The sequence below is a fragment of the Dipodomys merriami genome, unplaced genomic scaffold (assembly GCF_024711535.1).
Source record: "Dipodomys merriami isolate MVZ:Mamm:240054 unplaced genomic scaffold, mDipMer1.0.p SCAF_57, whole genome shotgun sequence".
Lineage (NCBI taxonomy): Eukaryota > Metazoa > Chordata > Mammalia > Rodentia > Heteromyidae > Dipodomys > Dipodomys merriami.
In genome coordinates, this window is record NW_027206146.1 from 8,119,544 (window position 1) to 8,139,900 (window position 20,357).

Here is a 20,357-nt window from a genome sequence, read left to right on the forward strand (position 1 = left end):
TATCATGAAACAAGATATAAAGAATAATTGTGGGGGGGCTGGGAAGTTGGCTCAGTGGTAGAGCGCTTGCCTTGCATGCCTGAGGCCCTGGGTTCGATTCCCAGCACCACATAAGCAAAAAGAAAAAAGCTGGGAGTGGCGCTGTGGCTCAAGTGGTAGAGCGCTAGCCTTGAGCTGAAGAGCTGAGGGACAGCACCCAGGCCCAGAGTTCAGGCCCCACGACCGGACCCCCCCAAAAAAAAAAAAAGAATAATTGTGGGGGGATAGGAGAGGGGCAGAAAGCAATCTGACCATGGCTGCCCATGCTCCCTAGAGCTCAGGAACACAGTTCTGAGCCCCACTTCTCTCCCCCATGCACCTAGCCCCCCAAAATAAGGCTGAGAGAGTCAGAGAGAGAGAAGTGAGGTCACCAAGCCTGGAGAACCCCGAAGGAAGTCCTGAGAGAAGGAGAGGGGGCCAGAGACCCCCCCTCCCAGAGGTCACTGGGCTGACACCAACCCAGGGAGCCCCAGGCCAGGTGCAGGCAGAGGGAGGGCGGGGGGGAGGGGGGAGACTGAGGTAGGCCCAAGGCTGTGGGGGAACACTCCACAGAGAGAGGTCCCCCCTTCCTGTGCAGAGGTGCTGTCGGTGTGGAGTGTGGCTGAGGTCCTGTGTAAGGCAGGAGGAGGGAGCTGGGAGGAGGGCTTGGCTCAGTGGGCCTGAGCCACGCCCACAGCTGCTATGGGTGGTGGTGACGCCAAGTGGCTCCTATGCTGGGCAGTGGCCTCCTCCTCAGGGTACAGAGAGAGTAGTGAGGGACCCAGGCCTGTAGGGGAGACAGAAGGGAGACAGAGAGAATGAGTGCCATCTGCCTGCAGAGAACTCATAATCAAGTATAGACCCAGCACAGTGGCTCACGCCTATAATCCCAGTTATTCAGGAGGCAGGGTTCTAGGAGGATTGTGCTTCAATAACAGCCCTAGCCAAAAGAAAATTCCAAACACCCTATATATCTCAATCACTGCTCCAGGTGTTCAGGTGTGCATCTGTCATCTAGTTTCTCAGGAAGCTGAAATCTGAGGACCTCAGTTCAAAGCCAACCCAAGGAGAAATGTCCACGAGATGCTTTTGTCGGTCGTAGGGCTTGAACTCTGGGCCTTAGTGCTGTCCCTCAGCTCTTCAGCTCAAGGCGAGCGCTGTACCGCTTGAGCCACAGCACCACTTCCAGTTTTCTAGTGGTTTATTGGAGAGAAGAGTCTCATGGACTTTCCTGACTGGAACCATGATCCTCAGATCTCAGCTTCCTGAGTAGCTGGGATTACAGGCGTGAGCCACCAATGCCCAACTTCCATGAGACTCTTATCTCCAATGAACCAACACAAAGCCAGAAGTAGATCTGAGGCTCACATGGCAGTCTTTTGAGTGAGAAAGCTAAGGGACGGCATCCAGGCCGAGAGTTCAAACCCTAGTACTGGCGCAGACAAACCCGGCCCTCCGCAGAGAAGGAGGCAGCATGTGTCCCCACCAAGATCACCCAGCATACCCACAGACAGCGGATGCCCCTGCTGGGAGGGCTCTACCCCCGCTCAGCTGCGTGGGGAGGGGACACCAGAGCTATGGTATACCCATGGGAGACTCACCCACCGGGGACTCACCCACAGGCTCAGGCACATTCAGGAGCAAGCTGCTGACATCCTGCCGGCTTCGGGGGGCTGGTGCTCCTGTTAGAAGGAAACTCTAGGGGAGAAAGGCCAAGCTGCCATCATTGTTACCTTCACCACCATCACAACCATCACCACCACCACCATCATCCTCATCATCATCATGATCACCACCATAATCACTATCACCACCATCACCATCGTCATGATCACTACCACCATCATCATCACATCACCATTACCACCACCACCATCATCATCACCATCATCACAACATCACCATCACCATCATCACAACATCATCATCACCATCATCACAACATCACCATCACCACCATCATCATCACCACCATCATATCACCACTATCATCACATTCTCACCATCATCATGATCACCACTATCATCTCACCACCATCACCATCCAAGAAAGAATGATGAGCAGTGGCAGGTCCAGGCACTGGTAAAGACCAGTGGCCATGCATTTTGACATGGACAGGTCATAGTCCAGCTCCTCCTCCTCTTCTTCCTCCTCCCCCCTCCTCTTCCTCCAGATCCTTCTTTCTCTTCCTCCCTCTGGGCCCAGCAGGTACTCTGCCCTTGCTAGGGTCCTGGGTTCAACCCTAATCAGGACACCCTTGCTCTCTCTGGGTTGGGGGGGGGAGATTGGTGGCACTGGCGCCCCTGGGGGCAGCCCCAGTGCTGCCCCCGCCCTATGGACTTCCTCACACTCACTCACCCCTAGGTCTGCAGCCGTGTTGTCAGCTAGGCGTCTGCCTAGTCTGAATGATAACGTGTACCTTCTCGTGCGGGTCTGGGGTCATATTTACAGCATTTCAAGAATGCTCAACTGGGTGCCGGTGGCTCAACTTATTAGTTACTCAGGAGGCTGAGATCTGAGGATCATGGTTCAAAGCCAGCCTGGGCAGGAAACTCTGAGACTCTTATCTCCAATTAGCCACCAGAAAACCAGAAGTGGCGCCATGGCTCCAAGTGGTAGAGTGCTTGCCTTAAGCTAAAGAGCTGAGGGACAGTGCCCAAGCCCAGAGTTCAAGCCCCATGACCAACCAAAAAAAAAAAAAAAAGAGAGAATGCTCACAACAATTAATTACAGGATTCCAGGCATGTGCCTGAAATTTTAGCACTAAATCAGAAGCATGGTGAGTTCAAGGCCAGCCTGGGCTAGAGTGAGAAAGTGTGTCTTGGCAAAAACAAACAGGAAGCCGGGTGCTGGTGGCTCACACCTGTCATCCTAGCTACTCAGGAGGCTGAGATCTGAGGATCACAGTTCAAAGCCAGCCCGGGCAGGAAAGTCTGTGAGACTCTTATCTCCAATAAACCACTAGAAAACCGGAAATGGTGCTGTGGCTCAAGTGGTAAAACGCTAGCCTTGAGCTGAAGAACTCAGGGACAGCGCCCAGGCCCAGAGTTCAAGCCCCACGACCGACAAAAAAAACAACAACAAAAAACCAGGGAATAAGTTAACCATGTGAGGCACTTACTGTGTCAGCAATAAGGCGCACAGTAGGCACTTAATAAATATGAGGTGTAAACATTATCAACCACATCCTTTGCAGGCTGAGAAGCCAGAGCATTCCTCTGTGGGGCCCCCGGGAGTGGAGGAGACCCCTGTGACATAACCCCACGTGGTCCCTTTGACCTGGCTTGATGCTTTTGTGTCTGTCAGCACACATCCTCCATTCGCAAAGCCTTTCCAAGCCCATGAAGGGCACTGGAAGGTCAGCTGACCTTCAGCCAGCCCTTGGCCCTCTCCGGTTTCCTCATCTATAAAACAGAAGGTTGAAGCCTGCTACGACATTCTGAGGGTCAGAGAATGTCCTCCCCCCAAGCTCCACACATACCAGGCTGAGGGGAGGCAGGAGGAAGTTCCCAGGGCCTGGGCTGGGGGGCCGTTTGGGGGGTCTCACTCCCAGTAGATCGACCCCCTCATCCTCTGAGCTCTGGGCCAGGGCCCTGGAGAAGAAGAGACAAGAATGAGAACACATTAAACCTGAGTGGGTGAGCAGGCACTGTTTATGCTCCTGCCTCATGTCCACCCAGCTACCAGCACCCCCAATTAATCTTCCCATCTACCTGCCAAAGGCCCATCACCTGTCCATCCACCTGTCTACCCATCCATTCATCCACCTAATCTGTCCATCCACCACCCATCCACTCATCCATCCACCTATCTGTCTATGCATGCATGAATCCATCCATCCACCTATCTATGCATCTATCACCTATCCATCCATCTGTCCTTCCATCCATCCACCCACCCATGCATCTACTTATCTATCCATCCATCCATCCACCTGTCTATCCATCTATCTGTTCATCCATCCATCCACCTATTTATCCATCTATCTGTTCATCCATCCATCCATCTCCCCACCTATCTCTATCTTAATCTATCTATCTATCTAATCTATCTATCTATCCTTCCATTCATCCATCCATCCATGCATCCACCTATCTATCCATCTACCTATCCATCCATCCATCTACCTATCTATTCATCCATCCATCTATGCATCCACCTATCTATCCATCCACCTAGCTATCCATCTATCTGTTCATCCATCCATCCATCTCCCCATCTATCTATATCTATCTATCCATCTGTCCATCCATGGTTGGGAATGAGGCAGGGGCCACCCGGGCAGGTAGCAGCCTCCTCTCCACACTCACTAAGTCCCTCTTACCTCTTCCGAGCCCCAGCCACTAGGGAGGATGCAGAGGGGTCCCCTCTGGAAGGGTTGGAGCAGTTGAGCCTGGGGTCACTCCCCCAGCGGGGCAGCAGGGAGGGCTCTGGGGTTGGGGGTGACAAGCCGTGGAAGCTCCGTGCACGGGGCCGGCGGACTGCGGCTTTGGGTCGGTGGTAGATCCTGGGAGTCTGCTCTGTGGAGGTGAGCTGGAAATCATCATCCATAGAGATGTAGGGGGCCAGCATCTCCAAATCCAGAGCATCAGCATCCTGTGGAAGATGAGCATGGGGAGTCAGGGCTGGGCCAGGACACGTAGCCTCTGGAGAGCCCCACGAAGTGAGGCAACGAGGCTTCCAGACAAATCCACTGAGGCCTGAGGTCCAAACAGCAGGTGCATGAATATGGAAGCAAACCCCAACCCCAGGAGACCCCAGCCCGGGCTGAGAGCTGATCCCGCCTCTCGAGACCCTAAGGAAACAAGCTGGGTGGGGCACCTTGGACACCAGAGGGCACAGTGGATGCAATATTTAAAGGTGATGACTTCTGGGATTTTTTTTTTTTTCTGGTCAGTCATGGGGCCTGAACTCTGCTGTCCCTCAGCTCTTCAGCTCAAGGCTAGCACTCTATCACTTGAGCCACAGCACCATTTCCGGTTAATTGGAGATAAGAGTCTCAACTTTCCTGCCTGGACTGGCTTTGAATCATGATCCTCAGATCTCAGCCTCCTGAGTAGCTAGGATTACAGGCGTGAGCCACCAGTACTCAGCAGAATTTTAGTTTCATCCAGCCACTCAATCAAGTATGCATCTACCCAATTATTCCTCCAACATCTATCTGTCTTTCTGTCTATCCATCCATTCATATGTCTGTCTGCCCATCCATCCATTCATCCATGTATCATGCATTCATCCATCTGTCCATTTACCCATCCATCCATACATAATTTATCCATCCACTCATCTATCAATTCATATATCCATCTTTCCAACCAGCAGTCCATTGATCCATCCATGCTTCCACCAATCCATCCATCTGCCCAATCATCCATCCATCCATCAGCCATCCATTGATCTGTCCATCCATCTATCGGCCATCCATTCATCCAGGCATCCACCATCCATCCATCCATCCGCCATCCATTCATACATCCACCATCCCATTATCTATTGGCCAATCCATTCATCCATCCATCTACCACTCTGGGTACTTGTCTAAACATCATCTGTCATCTACCATTATCCACCTAATGAATGCAATGGTCCATCCATCCAATCACCCGGCCATCCCCCAGCCTTCTCTTAAGCTGAAGCAGACGGGCCCTCCATGCCAGCCCTTACCTGTGTTGTGCTGAGCTCTGGCTCAGCTGTCCTTCCACCCCTCCCGGCAGTGAAGAGCCTGTGTGCTCTCTCCATGCCCACCAGAAGCCGGTCCGGGAGATCAGCCTGCGGGAAATGGAGCAGAGACAGAAGGGCTTTTGACCCTGGGGAGGTAGTCAAGTGTAAAATAATCTAGACCTCAGGCTAGAAGTGGGTTTCAAAAATCAGAAGCTGGGAGATAGGACAGGTCAGGTCCCAGAGCTGCTACAAATGAGTTCCCATCCTGAGTGTTTCGACATCAGAGTGCCTGAGTACAAAAAGCTCAGCAGGAGCCTGGCACTGGTGGCTTGTGCCTGTAATCCCAGCTAATCAGCAGGCTGAGATCTGAGGATAGAAGTGTGAAGCTAGCTCCAGCAGGAAAGTGTCAGTTGTAGGGCCTGAACTCTGGGCCTGGGCACTGTCCCTCAGCTCATCAGTCCAAGGTCAGCTCTCTACCACTTGTGCCCCAACACCACTTCCCGTTTCCTGGTGGCTCATTGGAGATAAGAGTCTCACAAAGCTGGGTGCCGGTGGTTCAGGCCTGTAATCCTAGCTACTCAGGAGGCTGATCTGAAGATCACAGTTCAAAGTCAGCCCGGGCAGGAAAGTCCATGAGACTCTTAGCTCCAATAAACTACTAGAAAACCGGAAGTGGCACTGTGGCTCAAGTGGTAGAGCTCTGGCCTTGAGCTGAAGAGTGCAGGGACAGCGCCCAGGCCCAGAGTTCAAGCCCCACAAGACAAAAAAAAAGCTCAGCAGGGAAGATGGAAAAGGTTGAAGAGAACAAAGCCTGAACCCAAGAAGTTCAGGGGTCATGGGTCTTAGGCTCTGAAATCTGGGGGACCACAGTTTTGTTTTGTTTTTGAGGTATTGTCTCAATGCAGCCCTGGCTAGCGTTGAATCAAAGAGCCTCCTGCCTCAGCCTGCCAGGTGCTGAGATTACAGGCACGCACCACCTCACCCAGCTGATTCTTCTCATGTTACAGGTGAGGAAATGGAGTCCTTACGAATTCTCTTACCCACATGACACAACTGGTAAGGATTCCAATCAGGATTTGAACCCAGCGCTGTATAAATCAAGATAGCATGCACTCCTGACTCTGAGGTTGAAGTTCAGAGAATCCAGATGCTTGCTCCCAGGGAGGGCTTGTCCCTCCTGCCTGATGGGACATTCAGGATCTTCTCAATCCTGATCTGCAGCCAGACTCTGGAATCCTAACCATTGGAAAATCTACCACCTAGGCTTTTAGTAATCTCACTTGGCTTTTTCCGCTCCAGGCGGGCACTATACCACTTGAACCACTTCCGGCTTTTTGCTGGTTCATTGAAAATAAGAGTCTCATGAGCTTTCTTGCCCAGGCTGGCTTTGAACCACAATCTGTAGATCTCAGCCTCCTGAATCGCAGGGATGACAGGCGTGAGCCACCGGCATCTGGGTTTGGAATGGATGGCTTACCCCAACCTCCTCACTCCACAGAGGGGTACACTGAGGCTGGAGGGGGTGGGGCTGCTTACTGGGACAGGGCTCTGGGGACGGGGCATAGCCTGTGGCGTGCTGGGTGTGGCTGCTGCAGGAGGCCCATCCAGGATGGGTGCTAGGAGACGCCGGAGGTCCGGGCTACAGAATCGGCGGGGGTCAGCGGCCAGGGTGGCCTCGCTCAGGGCCGGAGGGTGCAGAAAGGCCAGGATCCGGGGACCAGGGGTGTCTGCAGGAGGAAGAGGACACAGGTGGTCATCTAGGGAGCAAGCCAGGAAACAAAACAGCCCGTCAGGATGGGGCACAAGGAGGGTGGCCCTTGTGAGATATAGCAGGAAGTGGCTCAGGAGAAAGGGGAAGAGGAAGCATGAGAGAAGAGCATTCTGGGTAGCGGGGTGGGGGTATATGTGCAAAGGCCCTGGGGCCAGAAAGAGACTGGCTTGTTCCCAGAGCTTTGAGGATGCTGGTGTGGTTTGAGGGGTGACACTGAGCAGGAGGGAGGTCCCACAGGGCTAGGTGTTGAACTTTTGTTCAAGAGTCCGGAGACACAACATTCTTGCTGCATACCTGTCTTGTCCCCAGGATTAGGGGTGTCCTTCTGAGAGGAGGTCCCTGGGTGGCAAGGTTTCCGGGAATGTCGCTCTGTCTGCTCCAGGGACAGGACCACCCCTGTCTCCTCTACCCGGCTAGGATACAAGGCACAAACAAACAAACAAACCACACATGGAATAAAAACAGGAGGTGGAGGTTGTGGCTTAAGTGGTAGAGCGCCAGCCTTGAGGGAAAATGCAGGGAGAGCTCATGGCTCTGAGTTCAAGCCCTGGTCCCTGCTAACCTCAGGCTCACCATCCTCCTCCTCCTCCTGAATTGCCGGGATTACACACATGCATCGCTGCACCAGGCAGGAAGTATATTTTTAACAGAATCTTCCTTACATTCCCAAATATGAAGAATTCATAGGGTGATATTTTTATTTAGGAAGTTTCTATTCATAGAGGTTTCCCTCCTCCAGGGAACGAGTTTATAAATACATTCTTGCCGCTCCACACCTCTGGTCCCACAGTCTGTAGCTACAGAGACACCCCAAATGCGTGCCTGGCAAATTGGCTTCTGTGGTACTGGGGATGGAAGGCATCGCTAAAAATGCACTGGACCACCGGGCCACACCTCCAGCCGTCTGTTTTGGTGTTTAAATATGGGTCTTGTTAACTTTATCGGGGGTAGGCCATAAATTGCAGTCCTCCAACCTCTGCTTTGAGTGTCGCTGGGATTACAAGTGTGCACCACTATGCTGGGCTCATAAACTGGCTTTTGGAGAGTGGGTCTGGAAACTAAGGATCAAAATCTCATTTGCATATCATTAGCATAAATCATTTTAAGCGACAAACTGCCACCATGTGTGTGTGTGTGTGTGTGTGTGTGTGAGTGTGTGTGTGTGTGTGTGTGTGTGTGTGTGTGTGTGTGTGTGTGTGTGGTGGTGGTCCTAGGGACCAAAAACAGTATTAGCCGGGTTGTAAGCCAAGCACTGGTGGCTCATGCCTTTAATCCTAGCTACTCAGGAGGCTGAGATTGCAGGACGGTAGTTAAAGACCAACCCAAGCAGAAAACTTTGCCAGAATCCATCGCCAAAATAACCAGCCAAAAGCCAGGATGGGGGGTGTGACTCAAGTGGTAGAATGTCAGCCCGAGTACTATGGAGGCCTTTAGTGCAAACCCCAGTACTGCCAAAAAAAAAAAAAAAATGGCAGGAAGGGCGTGAACCCTCAACTCTCACCCAAGGCTGCTACAAAGCCAGGAGGCCAATTTAGAAAACAACATGGCAGAGTCTAAAAAAGCTAAACATATACACTTACCCCAGCCTGCCCAGCCCACCCCCAGATGCTCTCCGCAGAGGAAAGAACGTGAAAAGGAGCCCTCCCTCAAAACCCGGTAGGAAAATGTTCACACTGTTTCTGTGATTGCCCCAAACAGGAAACAGCTGGGGAGAGAATACATTAACCCAGGCCCACACACTGCAAAACACGACTCAACAGTAAAAAAAGGAACTCCTGAGCTGGGTGCTGTGCCTCACGTCTGTAATCTCAGCTGCTCAGGAGACTGAGGTCTGAAGATGCTGGTACAAAGGCAGCTCAGGCAAAGAAAGCCTGTGAAATTCATGTCTCCAGTGAACTGCCAAAAAGCCAGAAGTGGCACTGTGGCTCAAGTGGTAGAGTGCCAGTCTTGAGCAAAACAGGGATAGGGATACTCAGGGATAACATTCAGGCCCTGAATTCAAGTCTGCGACTGGCACACACGCACAAATTAGTTTATATGCTGGGTGTCAGTAGCTCACGCCTGTAATCCTAGCTACTCAGGAGACTGCGATCTGAGGATCACAGTTCAAAGCCAGCCTGGGCAGGAAAGTCTGTGAGACTATTTCCAATGAACCACCAGAAAACCAGAAGTGGCGCTGTGGCTCAAGTGGTAGAGCACTAGCCTTGAGCTGGAGAGTTGAGAGACAGTGCCCAGGCCCAGAGTTCAAGCCCCACAACCAGAAAAAAAAAAATCAGTTTATCTTGTCAAGCTGGGGATGGGGCTCAAGGCTCACTCTACCACTGAGCTGCGATCCTAGCCTAGAGTCCTCTTTCATTTAAATTTAATTAACTAAATGAGATTTCAGGGGGCCACTTGTGTTCATTCACAAGGCCACACAAGTTCCACGTCCACAGGCACGATTACACACCCAGACTCAGGTTCACATGTCCCCCAACGCCCCCAATGCCTCTCAGCTCACCTGATCAGGAAATGCACGCAGACGATGCTCTCTGACTGAGGGCCCCGGCCCCCAGACACCACTGTGGCCTGGGTCTGAGTCCACAGATAACCACCGCTCCGGGCCAGGAAGCGGTACTGGCCTGTCACCGCCTGGCCCTTGCTCAGCACTGGGGGAGGGGGGGAGTGGTGGATGAGGATCAGAGGCATCTGCAGGGTGGGGGTTGGGTATGAAGGAGTGGGAGGGGCTCTGGGACTTGGGAAGCAGGAGCTGGGGCGGGGCTCCTGGGGCTGCTGGCTCAAGCCTGGACATTCAGGTCACCTACAGGTATGGATGGTCCTGCTCACGTTGTCCGAGTCCAGGGCGTGGATGTACTCGTAGGCGGAGCAGCCAATCAGGTCATCAGGACTGTAGCCGGCCACCTCTGCGATCCTGGGGTGTGTGGAGGGGGTTCCATTCAGGGGTCAGGGCCAAGGGAGAGGGAAGGGGCAGGGGACCGAGGGACGGATGAGGCCAGGGAGATAACAAAGCAGAAGGGAGAGAGAGAAATAGAAAAGAAGCTGAGTGTGAGGGTGAGGCAGGAGAGCCAGAGTTTGAAGACAGCCTGGGAAAAGTTAGAGAAACCCTATCTCAGAACAATAATAAAACCAAATAAAAATAAAAGTTCAGTCAGGTGCCCATGGCTCACTCCTGTCATCTTGGCTCCTCGGGAGGCTGAGATCTCAGGATCATGGTTTGAAGTCAACACCAAACAGGAAAGTCTGTGAGACTCTTATCTCCAATGTCCCACCAGAAAACAGGAAGTGGGGTCATGGCTCAAAGTGGTAGAGAGCTTGAGCAAAAGGGCTCGGAGCAGCGCCCAGGCCCTGAGTTCAAGCCTCATAACCAACCAAAAAAAAAAAAAAAACCAGTTCTTCTACAAGATAGTGCAGGATAGCTGGGCGCTGGTGGCTCATACCTGTAATCCTAGCTACCCAGGAGGCTGAGATCTGAGGATCGTGGTTCAAAGCCAGCCCGAGCAGGAAAATTCATGAGACTCTTATCTCCAATAAACCACCAGAAAACCGGAAGTGGAGCTGTGGCTTAAGTGGTATAGGCTCACCTTGAGCTGAAGAGCTGAGGGACAGCGCCCAGGTCCAGAGTTCAAGCTCCATGACAAAAAAAAAAAAAAAATGACAGTGCAGAAAACTGTGCCAAGAGGTGGAGTCATTTGGCCAAGAACAAACAGCCAGTATTGAAACACAAGCAGGTTAAACCCAGTTACTGTTTCTGAACACACCTGGGGGTGGGTGGGAAGGAAGGAGGAAAAGACAGAAGAAAGAAATGGGTAAAGGGGGCTGGGAAGGTGGCTCAGTGGTAGAGTGCTTGCCTTGCATGCATGAGGCTCTGGGTTCGATTCCTCAGCACCACATAAGCAAAAAGAAAAAAGCCAGAAGTGGTGCTGTGGCTCAAGTGGCAGAGCGCGGGCCTTGAGCTCAAGAGCTGAGGGACAGCGCCCAGGCCCTGGGTTCAGGCCCCACTACCGGACCCAAAAAAAAGAAAAAAGAAAAAGAAATGCGTAAAGGACATAGAAAGTAGAGAAAAATTTAATAACCATTTATTGAGTACACATTCTACATGTGGATACCCTACTAACTGCTGAACATGAGGTTTATTTATTTATTTAGTTGGTCGTGGGATTTGAACTCTGGCCTGGGCACTGTCCCTCAGCTCTTCAGTTCAATGCTACTGCTCTACCACGTGAGCCACAGCACCATTTCCAGCTTTTTCTGCTTATGTGGTGCTAAGGAATTGAACCCAGGGCCTCATGCATGCAAGGTAAGCACTCTACCACTGAGCCACCTGCCCAACCCATAAATTGAGTTATTTAAGAAAAGTAACCACGCCAGGCACCAATGGCTCACCCTTGTCATCCTAACTACTCAGGAGGCTGAGAGCTGAGGTTCATGGTTCAAAGCCCAGGCGGGAAAGTCCCTGAGACTCTTATCTCCAATGAACCACCAGAAAACCAGAAGTGGCAGTGTGCCTCAAGAGGTGAGAGCCTGTCTCGACAAACAAACAAAAGAGAAAAGCAATAGGAAGAGAGGAAAATGGGGGGAGGGAGGGAAGTGGAAAGAAAATTCCAAGACGGGGTGCGAGCAGAGGGGGCAGCAAGTGGCCAGGATGGGCCTACCGTTCATCGCAGTAGGTGAACTTCATGTCCAAGCTGTGGCGGCTGAGGAAGGCCCCCCGGCCCAGGGGGGGCTCCAGGCTGCTGGGGTGGGGGATGGCTTCACAGATGAGCACCAGGCACTGCAGGGGGGGCTCTACGCGGGGGCTCCCGCCCGGTGACATCTGCATGGGAGGCTTGTAGGCCCTCATGTGTCCCGAACAGTGCAGTACCTGGGGGTGGGAGGGCAAAAGTGGGGTGGTGGGCATCACTTGAGGCTTGGGCCACCTCTCTGGCCCCCAGAGAAAGCTGGGAGAAAGTCCCCAAGGGCTTCCTGGAATAGGCTCTGGGAGATCCCCGAGTGAGTCGAACCCTCTGTGGGACCATCAGAAGCCAGGCCAGCCTCGGAACGCTCCCCTTCGCCCGGTTAGGCATGGCTCACCTTCCAGGTGGCAGCCTTGAGGTTGAGTGTGCGCCCGCGGCTGGTGAGCGTGCTCTTCATGCGCAAGGAGAAGCGGCGCTGGGTGGGGGCCTCAGCCTTCTTCTTGGACAGGCCTGAGGGGGTGGGGGTGGAGCATAAGATGGGGAGCAGGTCACCAGATATCTGCACAAGGGTCCAGCGTCCCCCAGCACTGTAGTTGATCCCCAATGCTGAGGGAACCCCTCTCCCAGGGTTAGGAAGGGTGCGATACCCCAACACCCCAGGGCAGAGCCACCTCCCTTCTTTGCCATGCTGGAGAGGCCAAGAGGACATGCTACATTGGGGTGGCCCTCAGCGTCCACCCCCCCCAACCTCCCACCCCGGAAGGGCCTGCAGGGTGCTCACTGGGCCTAGGAGTCAGGGCATCCTGGAGCTCCTCCTGGTCACAGGGATGGACAAAATCAAAGATGCTGTGTCCAATGAGCTCCAGCTGTGTGGAGGGGCACAGGGGGGATCTGTGGTCAGGGGAGGCCCCTCTGGCCGTGCCCCCCAGCTCTCCTCCCCCTGGCTGCCTCCGCCCCAATTCATAAGCCTGGACGACTCCATTCATTCACCCTCTCATTCATTCCTCCACTGGTTCATTCATTCACCCCTCATTCATTCATCTATCCATTCATTCATTATCAGCAGAGCAAAGGCGGAGCTGGGCATCTGCATATCCCCAGGGAGCTGACAGCTCACCTGACTGAGGCCCAGGTGCTTGCTGACGTTTTCCGACAGGTAAGCCATATCTCCCTCAGCGGTGAGCACCATGACGAAGCCCTCCAGAGCCTTCAGGTAGCACGCATCCAGTGGTTCGCCCCCTGCTCCCACCTGGTTCCACTCCCCTGGTGCCCGGAGTGGGGTGATGGGGGTGTCACCAGTCAGTTGTCCCACTCGAAGGGACTTACAGAAATGCCCGGGGGGGGGGTGGCAGAGGGAGGAGGTGACATTACCCACCCACAATTCTTAGAGTGGGCCTCCTAGGCAGGCAGAGCTCTACAGGGGAGACTGATGGGTGTGGGGGGGGGAAGAGGGGCTGTGATGATTCAGGGTCCCCCAGAGGGTAGTGTGACTAGAATCCAGTCATCCTATCACAAAATCTTCCTCCACAGTAAAGTCTTTTCAAGGTCCTTGGGTTCCGTGTGTGTGTGTGTGTGTGTGTGTGTGTGTGTGAGAGAGAGAGAGAAAGAGAGAGACAGAGAGAGCGCGAGCAAGCTTCCTCCAGAGTGGAATTGAACTCTTAACAGGAAACAGGAAAAAATGACTATTACGGAAATAAAAGGGAAGGGGAGGGAGAGAGGAATTCACAAGGAATTAAAGTTTTGGCGGCAGGGCGTCCCCAGGGGAACTTTTACGAGGGACAGGGCGGGGCCTCCCTACGAGAGTCTTCCCCCCCCCCCCCCCCCGCAGTCCCAAAGGGGCGTGGCCGCACTAGAACGCGTGCCTTATCAGAGATAAGACTGCGACGGCAGGGGCGGGACTTTAAGAATCATGGACTGCTCCGGATTGGCCCGGTGCTGGAAGAGGCGGGACCTCTCTGCAGAGCTGATTCCAGGGAGGCGGGGCTGTGACCAAGAAAATTTCCCAGGGGGGCGGGGCCACCAGGGGACGGTAGCCCTCGGGAGGCGTGGCCTCACCCGGGAGGGGCGTGGGTTTGTCAGAGGCGTTTCGGGGCGTGGCCTTGCAGAGGGGGCGTTCCCGGGGCGGGGCGGAGCTCACCTGCGGCGCAGAGGCGGTGCATGCGCAGGTAGCTGATGGTCAGGCGCATGATGGAGGCCTTGTCCAGGTGCGCGCTGACCCCGCGCGCGAAGGGCAGCGTGTGCGCCAGCTGGTACAGCACCTCGGTCTCCTGGCTGCGCCGGCTGCGAGCCGCATCCCGGGACTTCTCCTTGCGCAGCTCGGTGGTCGACCTACGGGGCATGGGCGGCCTTCACCGGCGGCGCCCTCCCCAGCCCTCCCTGGAGGGTGCTCCAGGGGCTTGGCAGCTTGGCACGTGGGGTGTCGCCGCCGGGGCCCCCCTCGAGTTGCAGGAAGGATGCACCCGGGGGCCCCTCCTGGGTTCGGATTTTTACCTGTCCACGCGCCAGCTCATGCTCGCACCCCCTCGGGGCCTCGGTCCTCTCTCTAAGGGCAGATCTGTTCCCCTTCTGGGTTTATCTGCAGTCTATTCCTCCGGAGCTAAGGAATCTTGGGGGGGCAGGGGGCCCCCCGGGCGGGAAAAGGGGTAGAGGAAAGAGGGCCCCCTCCCCTGCCCTTTTCCCTCCCTCTGGGGCTGAGCTGAGAGGCCTCAGACTCATGGGGAGAGATATCTCAACTGTCTAGCACCCGCCACAGGGGCCCCCCAAAGGGGCAGGGCCCGAGCGGGGTGACACAGCAAAGCCACCCCTGCCTTCTGTCCAGCCTCTGCCCTTCCATCCACTCCGAATACCCGCGAGCAAATGCCTGCCACCACCCCAACTCTCACCATTAGGTCAGGTTCTGTGCCGAGCATGGAACCCATTTAAGACAGGCATAACCCCAGAAGGAAGTTGGAAAATGAACCCCCACTCAACAGAGGAGGAAACTGAGGCCTGAGCGAAGCCTGAATTCTTAAAGTTCTCTGTCTCTATGGCCCTGGTTCATGAATGGCCACATTTTAGCACCACTGTGCTTTGTTTCTGCCACTACTGTGACTCAAACTGCAGGTCTGTAGGAATTTTATTTTCATTTTTATTTTATTTTTTCCAATCTTAGGGCTTGATCTCAGTGCCTGGGCGCAGTCCCTGAGCTTCTTTTGCTCAAGGCTAGCACTCTAGCACTTGAACCACAGTGCCACTTCTGGCTTTTTCTGCTTATGTGGTACTGAGGAATCGAACCCAGAGCTTCAAGCATGCAAGGCAAGCACTCAATCACTGAGCCACCTTCCCAGCCCCTCATTTTTGTTTTCTAGTTAACAAAAAATTCAAGGATATATTATTCCATCTGGCATCATATACACGGCCTAATGTGTGGAGCTTTTTGCTGTTTGATTTTTTTTGGGGGGGGGCGGGCGTGAGGCCTGAACTCTGGGCCTGGGCACTGTCCCTCAGCTCTTCAGGTCAAGGCTAGCGCTCTACCACTTGAGCCACCGCACCACTTCCGGCTTTTTTTTTCTGCTTATGTGGTGCTGAGGAATCGAACCCAGGGCCTCAAGCATGCAAGGCAAGCGCTCTACCACTGAGCCACCTTCCCTGATTTTTTTTTTTTAAAGAGAGAGTCCAGGCTGTCCTTGAACCTTCAATCTTTCCAAGTGTGGGTATTACAGGCATGCACCACTATGCTTAGGTTCACCTATAATATTACCAAGAAAAAAAAAACAAAAACATAGCATGCAGCAACTCTCAAAGAGCCTGCAGCGGGGATGGACGGGGTTATTTTAAATCTCTCCACTTCACAAAGGGGAAACTGAGGCTCTAAAAGGGGAAATCCTTTGCCCAGGAAGCCACAAAGCCAGTATCTGGCTGAGCTGGGATTCCAAAGCCTCCGTCTTTTTTTTTTTTTTCTGAACCTCTCTCCTCCCCTCCTGGGGTGCCTCTTCCCCCCTTTCCTCGCAGGATGTCTAGGAGAAGAGATTGTTCCTTCCTAAATTCTGCAATCAGAAGAAGCCACTTCTGTAATGGCGCTTACCCCATCCCCAGACAGGAGCATACAAGGGAATTTTCCTGTCTGGTTACTAAGGGGGGCGGGGGGGGGGGGAGTGTTCAGTACAAGAGGTGGGAGGCCTGGAAGAACTGAAGTTTGGGCCCCCCAACCCCTCCCACTTGGCTGGTGGGGGCAGGGGCCACCGTCCTGGCCGCCCCTAGGACATTCCGTTCTGTTCCAGCCCTGTTTGTCTTCCTGCCCAGAGGGTGGGGGTGGGCGGGCCTCACGGAGCTGGGGGCCCAGACGGAGGGGAAGGAGAGCAGGGGAGAGGGAAAGGAGGAACAGGGGCGGAGCCTGCGCCCCACCTCCCAGGCAGCTGGGCTCTCGGGGCCCGACTTCTTTCTCAGTTACAAGGAGCCAGCTGGTGGCAGGGGACCTCCTAGTTCCCACTCGGTTCTCCGGATGCTGGGAGGGAAGTGCGGGGCGCTCCCTGGGTTTTTTGTTTTTTTTTTTGGAAACATATCGGTGATGCAGCAGTGGGGAGGGGAGGGGAAACGGTGTCTCTGGTTCTGGTTTCTAATCCTGTTACTTCTGAGCTGTGTGACTGTGGACGGGTGGCATAGCTTCTCTGAACATAGTTAATAGCATCACCTCTTAGGGGTGCTTTAGAAATGGCTAAGAGCTGAGGATCACGGTTCAACGCCAGCCCGGCAAAGGAAAGTCCGGGAGAGTTTCTCCAATGAACCACCAGAAAACCAGAAGTGGCGCTGTGGCTCAAGTGATAGAGCACTCTCCTTGAGCTGAAGAGCTGAGGGGCAGCGCCCAGCCAGAGTTGAAGCCCCATCACACACACACACACACACACACACACACACACACACACACACACACACACACACACACACACACACACACACACACACACACACACACACTGAGTGAATGCCCAAATACACCGGGATAGAGGAGCACTTTGTGAGCCTGTGGGGTTTTGCTGTACCTCTGTGGTGTGTGTACAATGAAATTCTGTGCCTGGCCCATCCAACAGCAGTGGCAGTCATAAGGAAGGCTTTGGTATGCCACACACTCAGTGAGCTAAAATCCAGGCCTAGTAGTGCACACCTGTAAGTCCAGCCCTGGGAAAGGATGGACAGGAGCATCTTGAATTAGTTCTGGACTATTGAAGCAAAGCAGGAAACAGCACTGATGAAGGTCCTCCAATGCTCATCACCCATTAGTTACCGAAGCTTACACCTGTATTCACCCGGCGGGATTTCCTTTCCCAAGGAGGAAGCAGGCCCCAGGAAGTGACAGAATTTGCCAGAAGCCACACAGTGCTCGGAAGCAGAGCACGGTCTCTTTCCTTCCGACCCTCACTGGGACTTGCACACCTTACATGTCCTGTCCCCTCCTCGCTCCCCCCTCCCATTTCCTTATGGGCTCCTCATGTTGATCTGAGATCATGGGGGGAGGGATGATGCCCCTTTTCCAGGATGCCCAATGAGGGCTCAGAGACAGCAATCACTGGCACAAGGCCACCCAGCCAGCAAGAGGGTATGCTGGGATTTGAACTCTTAACTTTGGGGCCTGTGTTCTTCAATGCCAACCCCACCGCCTGGGAGACCCCTGCCTTGCTCCTCTTGGCCCAATTCCTTCCCTGATCTCACCACCACCACCACCACCACCACCACCACCACCACCACAGCTGCAGCCTCTGGAGCTCCCCTGCTGGCCCCACGCCCGGCGCGGGCGGCCCCTTGGCCCTGTGCCCATGCTGGGACGTGCAGCTGAGACCCAGCCACCCTTCCTCCCCGTTCTCGCTGAGAACAGGGGGTGGAGCCAGGAGGCCCCGGGTGAGGCCTGGGAAGGGGGGGCTGGGAAGCGAAGCGGCACACCCCCAAGCCAGGAGGGGGGGAGAAGCCCACCTCTCTGCCTGGAAAACTCACCCCCACGCGAAGGCTGGACAGAAGGAAGGAGCCTCGCCTGGTCTTCTGTCTCTCCACTGGGTATTGGGGGACTTGTAAAGCTTGAGGATTTGTGGGGGGACCCTTTCCGGCAGGGCCTGGAGGCAGCCCAAGAGGCTTCCAATTCAAAAGGGAACTTGGAGTATGTGGAGGGTGTCAGGAGTCTTTCTGACTTGACATTTTCCCAATGATAGTAATTCAGTGGGGTGCCAGTTCCCCAAGTTCTATCCTGAGGAATCCCAGAGCACTGGGTCCATGGGAGCATTTACCCCTGACAGGGTCCGGGCGGCAGGAAGCCCAGGCTGGATGATGGGAAGGGGGTTTGGGGGGCAGGAGGTTACAATCTCCATCACTCAGGCCCCCTTTGGCTGGGCCCCCTGGGGGCGCAGAAGGGAGCCCCCGCTGGGATCCGGGTTCAAGTGATGGTTGAGCAGTAGTAGGGGGACACCACAGGAAAGGACTAGCTTTGGGGGCCAGGGGGAGCACCCCAATTCTGCCAGTACAGGTTACCCCAGTGGGGGTGGGTGGGAGGGGCGGAGTCCATTGGTCCAAAGTGTGTGGGGGGGGGGGAATGGAGATCCCCGTGGGCTCAGAGCCAGCACTGGAAAAGAGTGGGTGGAAGGGGATCCTGGGGAGGGAGGGGAGACATAAAAACACAGGGGTGCAGACAGATCTAGCCTGATTCACAAAGCCAGGAGAAGAGGAATGGGGGTGGTGGTAAAGCTGGAGGCCTCAGGCTGGACAGGGAGAAGCAAGGACCTGGGACACTCTGGGGAATCTCATGGGACCTCACTCTGGCAGTGGTGCCAGAGCACAGTTGGCCTCTGCCCCTGACGACCTGTCCCAACTGAGAGGTGAACCCCCAAACTGCCTTTGCCCAGGTGAACCCCCAAAACCATCTCTGCCCAGGATGACCCCGGCTGAGGCTTGCTGCATCTCCCCCTGGATCAGACACAGACCTTCCCAGAGGGTCCCCCCCAGACGAGGCTCCCCCAAACAAGAGTCATGTGGAGCCCTCATTCCTCAGTAACAGGGTCTGGATGGGGGAGGACACGTGGGACCCAAGGCCAGACTATGGGAAGAGGGTCCTCTCGTTCCCCTGTTATTGAAGGTGACCCCACTTTTTTTTTAAAGGCTCCTGAGAAAGGCCTCAGACATTCTGGAACCTTCTCTGCCCACATCCAGGGAAAGTCAGGCAGGGTCCTATCAAAAGTGATCTCTTCTGGAACTCAGGAGCTGAGCTGAATCCTCCCGAGGGGATTCCTTCTAGCTGGAAAATCTTAATTTTGGGGTACCCTGTAGGAGGGAACGGCAGAAAGCCTCCTACAGAATTGGGGTGGACCCCTAGGGGTCACACACACCCCCAGCCGGGGAATCAAACCTGGGGTAGCAGGAAATGGGGGAATCACTAACTTCCAAAGCTGGTTCTGGGAAAGGGGCGGGGCAGCCGGGGACTTGGGGGACCCCACCCCCCACCCCCGTCCCCAGGAACCCCAAAGTGGAGCGTGGGGCGGTGGAATGGTGCCTCCCATGGCGAGCTCAGGGTGTCCCGAGCTCGCGCCCCAGAACCCAAAGCGCCCCCCCAGAAGAGGAGCCCCCCAAATTCCCATCTCTGACCCCCGAAGCCCAGTACCTTGCACGCTGCAACCCCAGCGCCATGGCTCGCGCGTCGCTGCTCCGGAGCCCTCGGAGGCCTCGAGCCCCCTCCCCTGGCCCTGAGAGCCCCCTCCCCAGCTCCGCCCCCGGCACGCCATTGGCTGTGCCGTGCCAGGCCCGCTGCTCTCATTGGATGATGGGCCTGACACTCCCGAGGAAGGGGCGGGACCAGAGGGGGAGGCTCGGAGCCCTAAGGGAGGGGGGGAGTGCGGTGCGGTGCACACCCCCGCCCCGCCCCGCCCCGCCCCGGGCCGGGCCGGGCCGCCACTTCCTCGGGGCTCCGCGGGCTCCGCGCCGGCCTCGGCTCCCCGACCCGGGCCTCGGGGTCCCGGCGATGACCTTCCGACCCCTGCGCCCCAGCCCCGCCCCCGACTCCCCAGCTTCTCCCTGTCCGACCGCAGCCCCTCTCCCCTGCCCCCTCTTTTTTATGGGGGTGGTGTCTCCACTCACCTTTGCACCCCACCCCTGGCTCGCCCGGGCCCCGGTCACCCCCAGTTTTCCAGTGAGTGCTCCCCCTCTACTCCCCCCTGACCCCTTGGCCAAGGTAACTCCCTTTTCAGGTTCTGGCGGATGAATAATTAAGCTTACTTGGAGT

At 55.1% G+C, this 20,357-nt stretch overlaps 1 protein-coding gene across 1 annotated transcript; it reads right to left on the minus strand.

Annotated features, from left to right (window-relative positions):
* Nucleotides 1–528: 528 nt before the first annotated feature.
* LOC138812490 (hypoxia-inducible factor 3-alpha-like) lies at nucleotides 529–19,765 on the minus strand. Its single transcript, XM_070000422.1, has 16 exons — nucleotides 19,740–19,765; nucleotides 18,089–18,223; nucleotides 14,262–14,452; nucleotides 13,242–13,387; nucleotides 12,906–12,990; nucleotides 12,522–12,634; nucleotides 12,104–12,312; nucleotides 10,256–10,362; nucleotides 9,952–10,099; nucleotides 7,746–7,864; nucleotides 7,217–7,407; nucleotides 5,684–5,788; nucleotides 4,344–4,615; nucleotides 3,501–3,612; nucleotides 1,635–1,716; nucleotides 529–805 (listed from the first exon to the last, which is right to left on the minus strand). The coding sequence occupies exons 1-16, from the start codon at nucleotides 19,763–19,765 to the stop codon at nucleotides 690–692; spliced, it is 2,157 nt and encodes a 718-aa protein (XP_069856523.1). The 3' UTR covers nucleotides 529–689.
* Nucleotides 19,766–20,357: the final 592 nt, after the last annotated feature.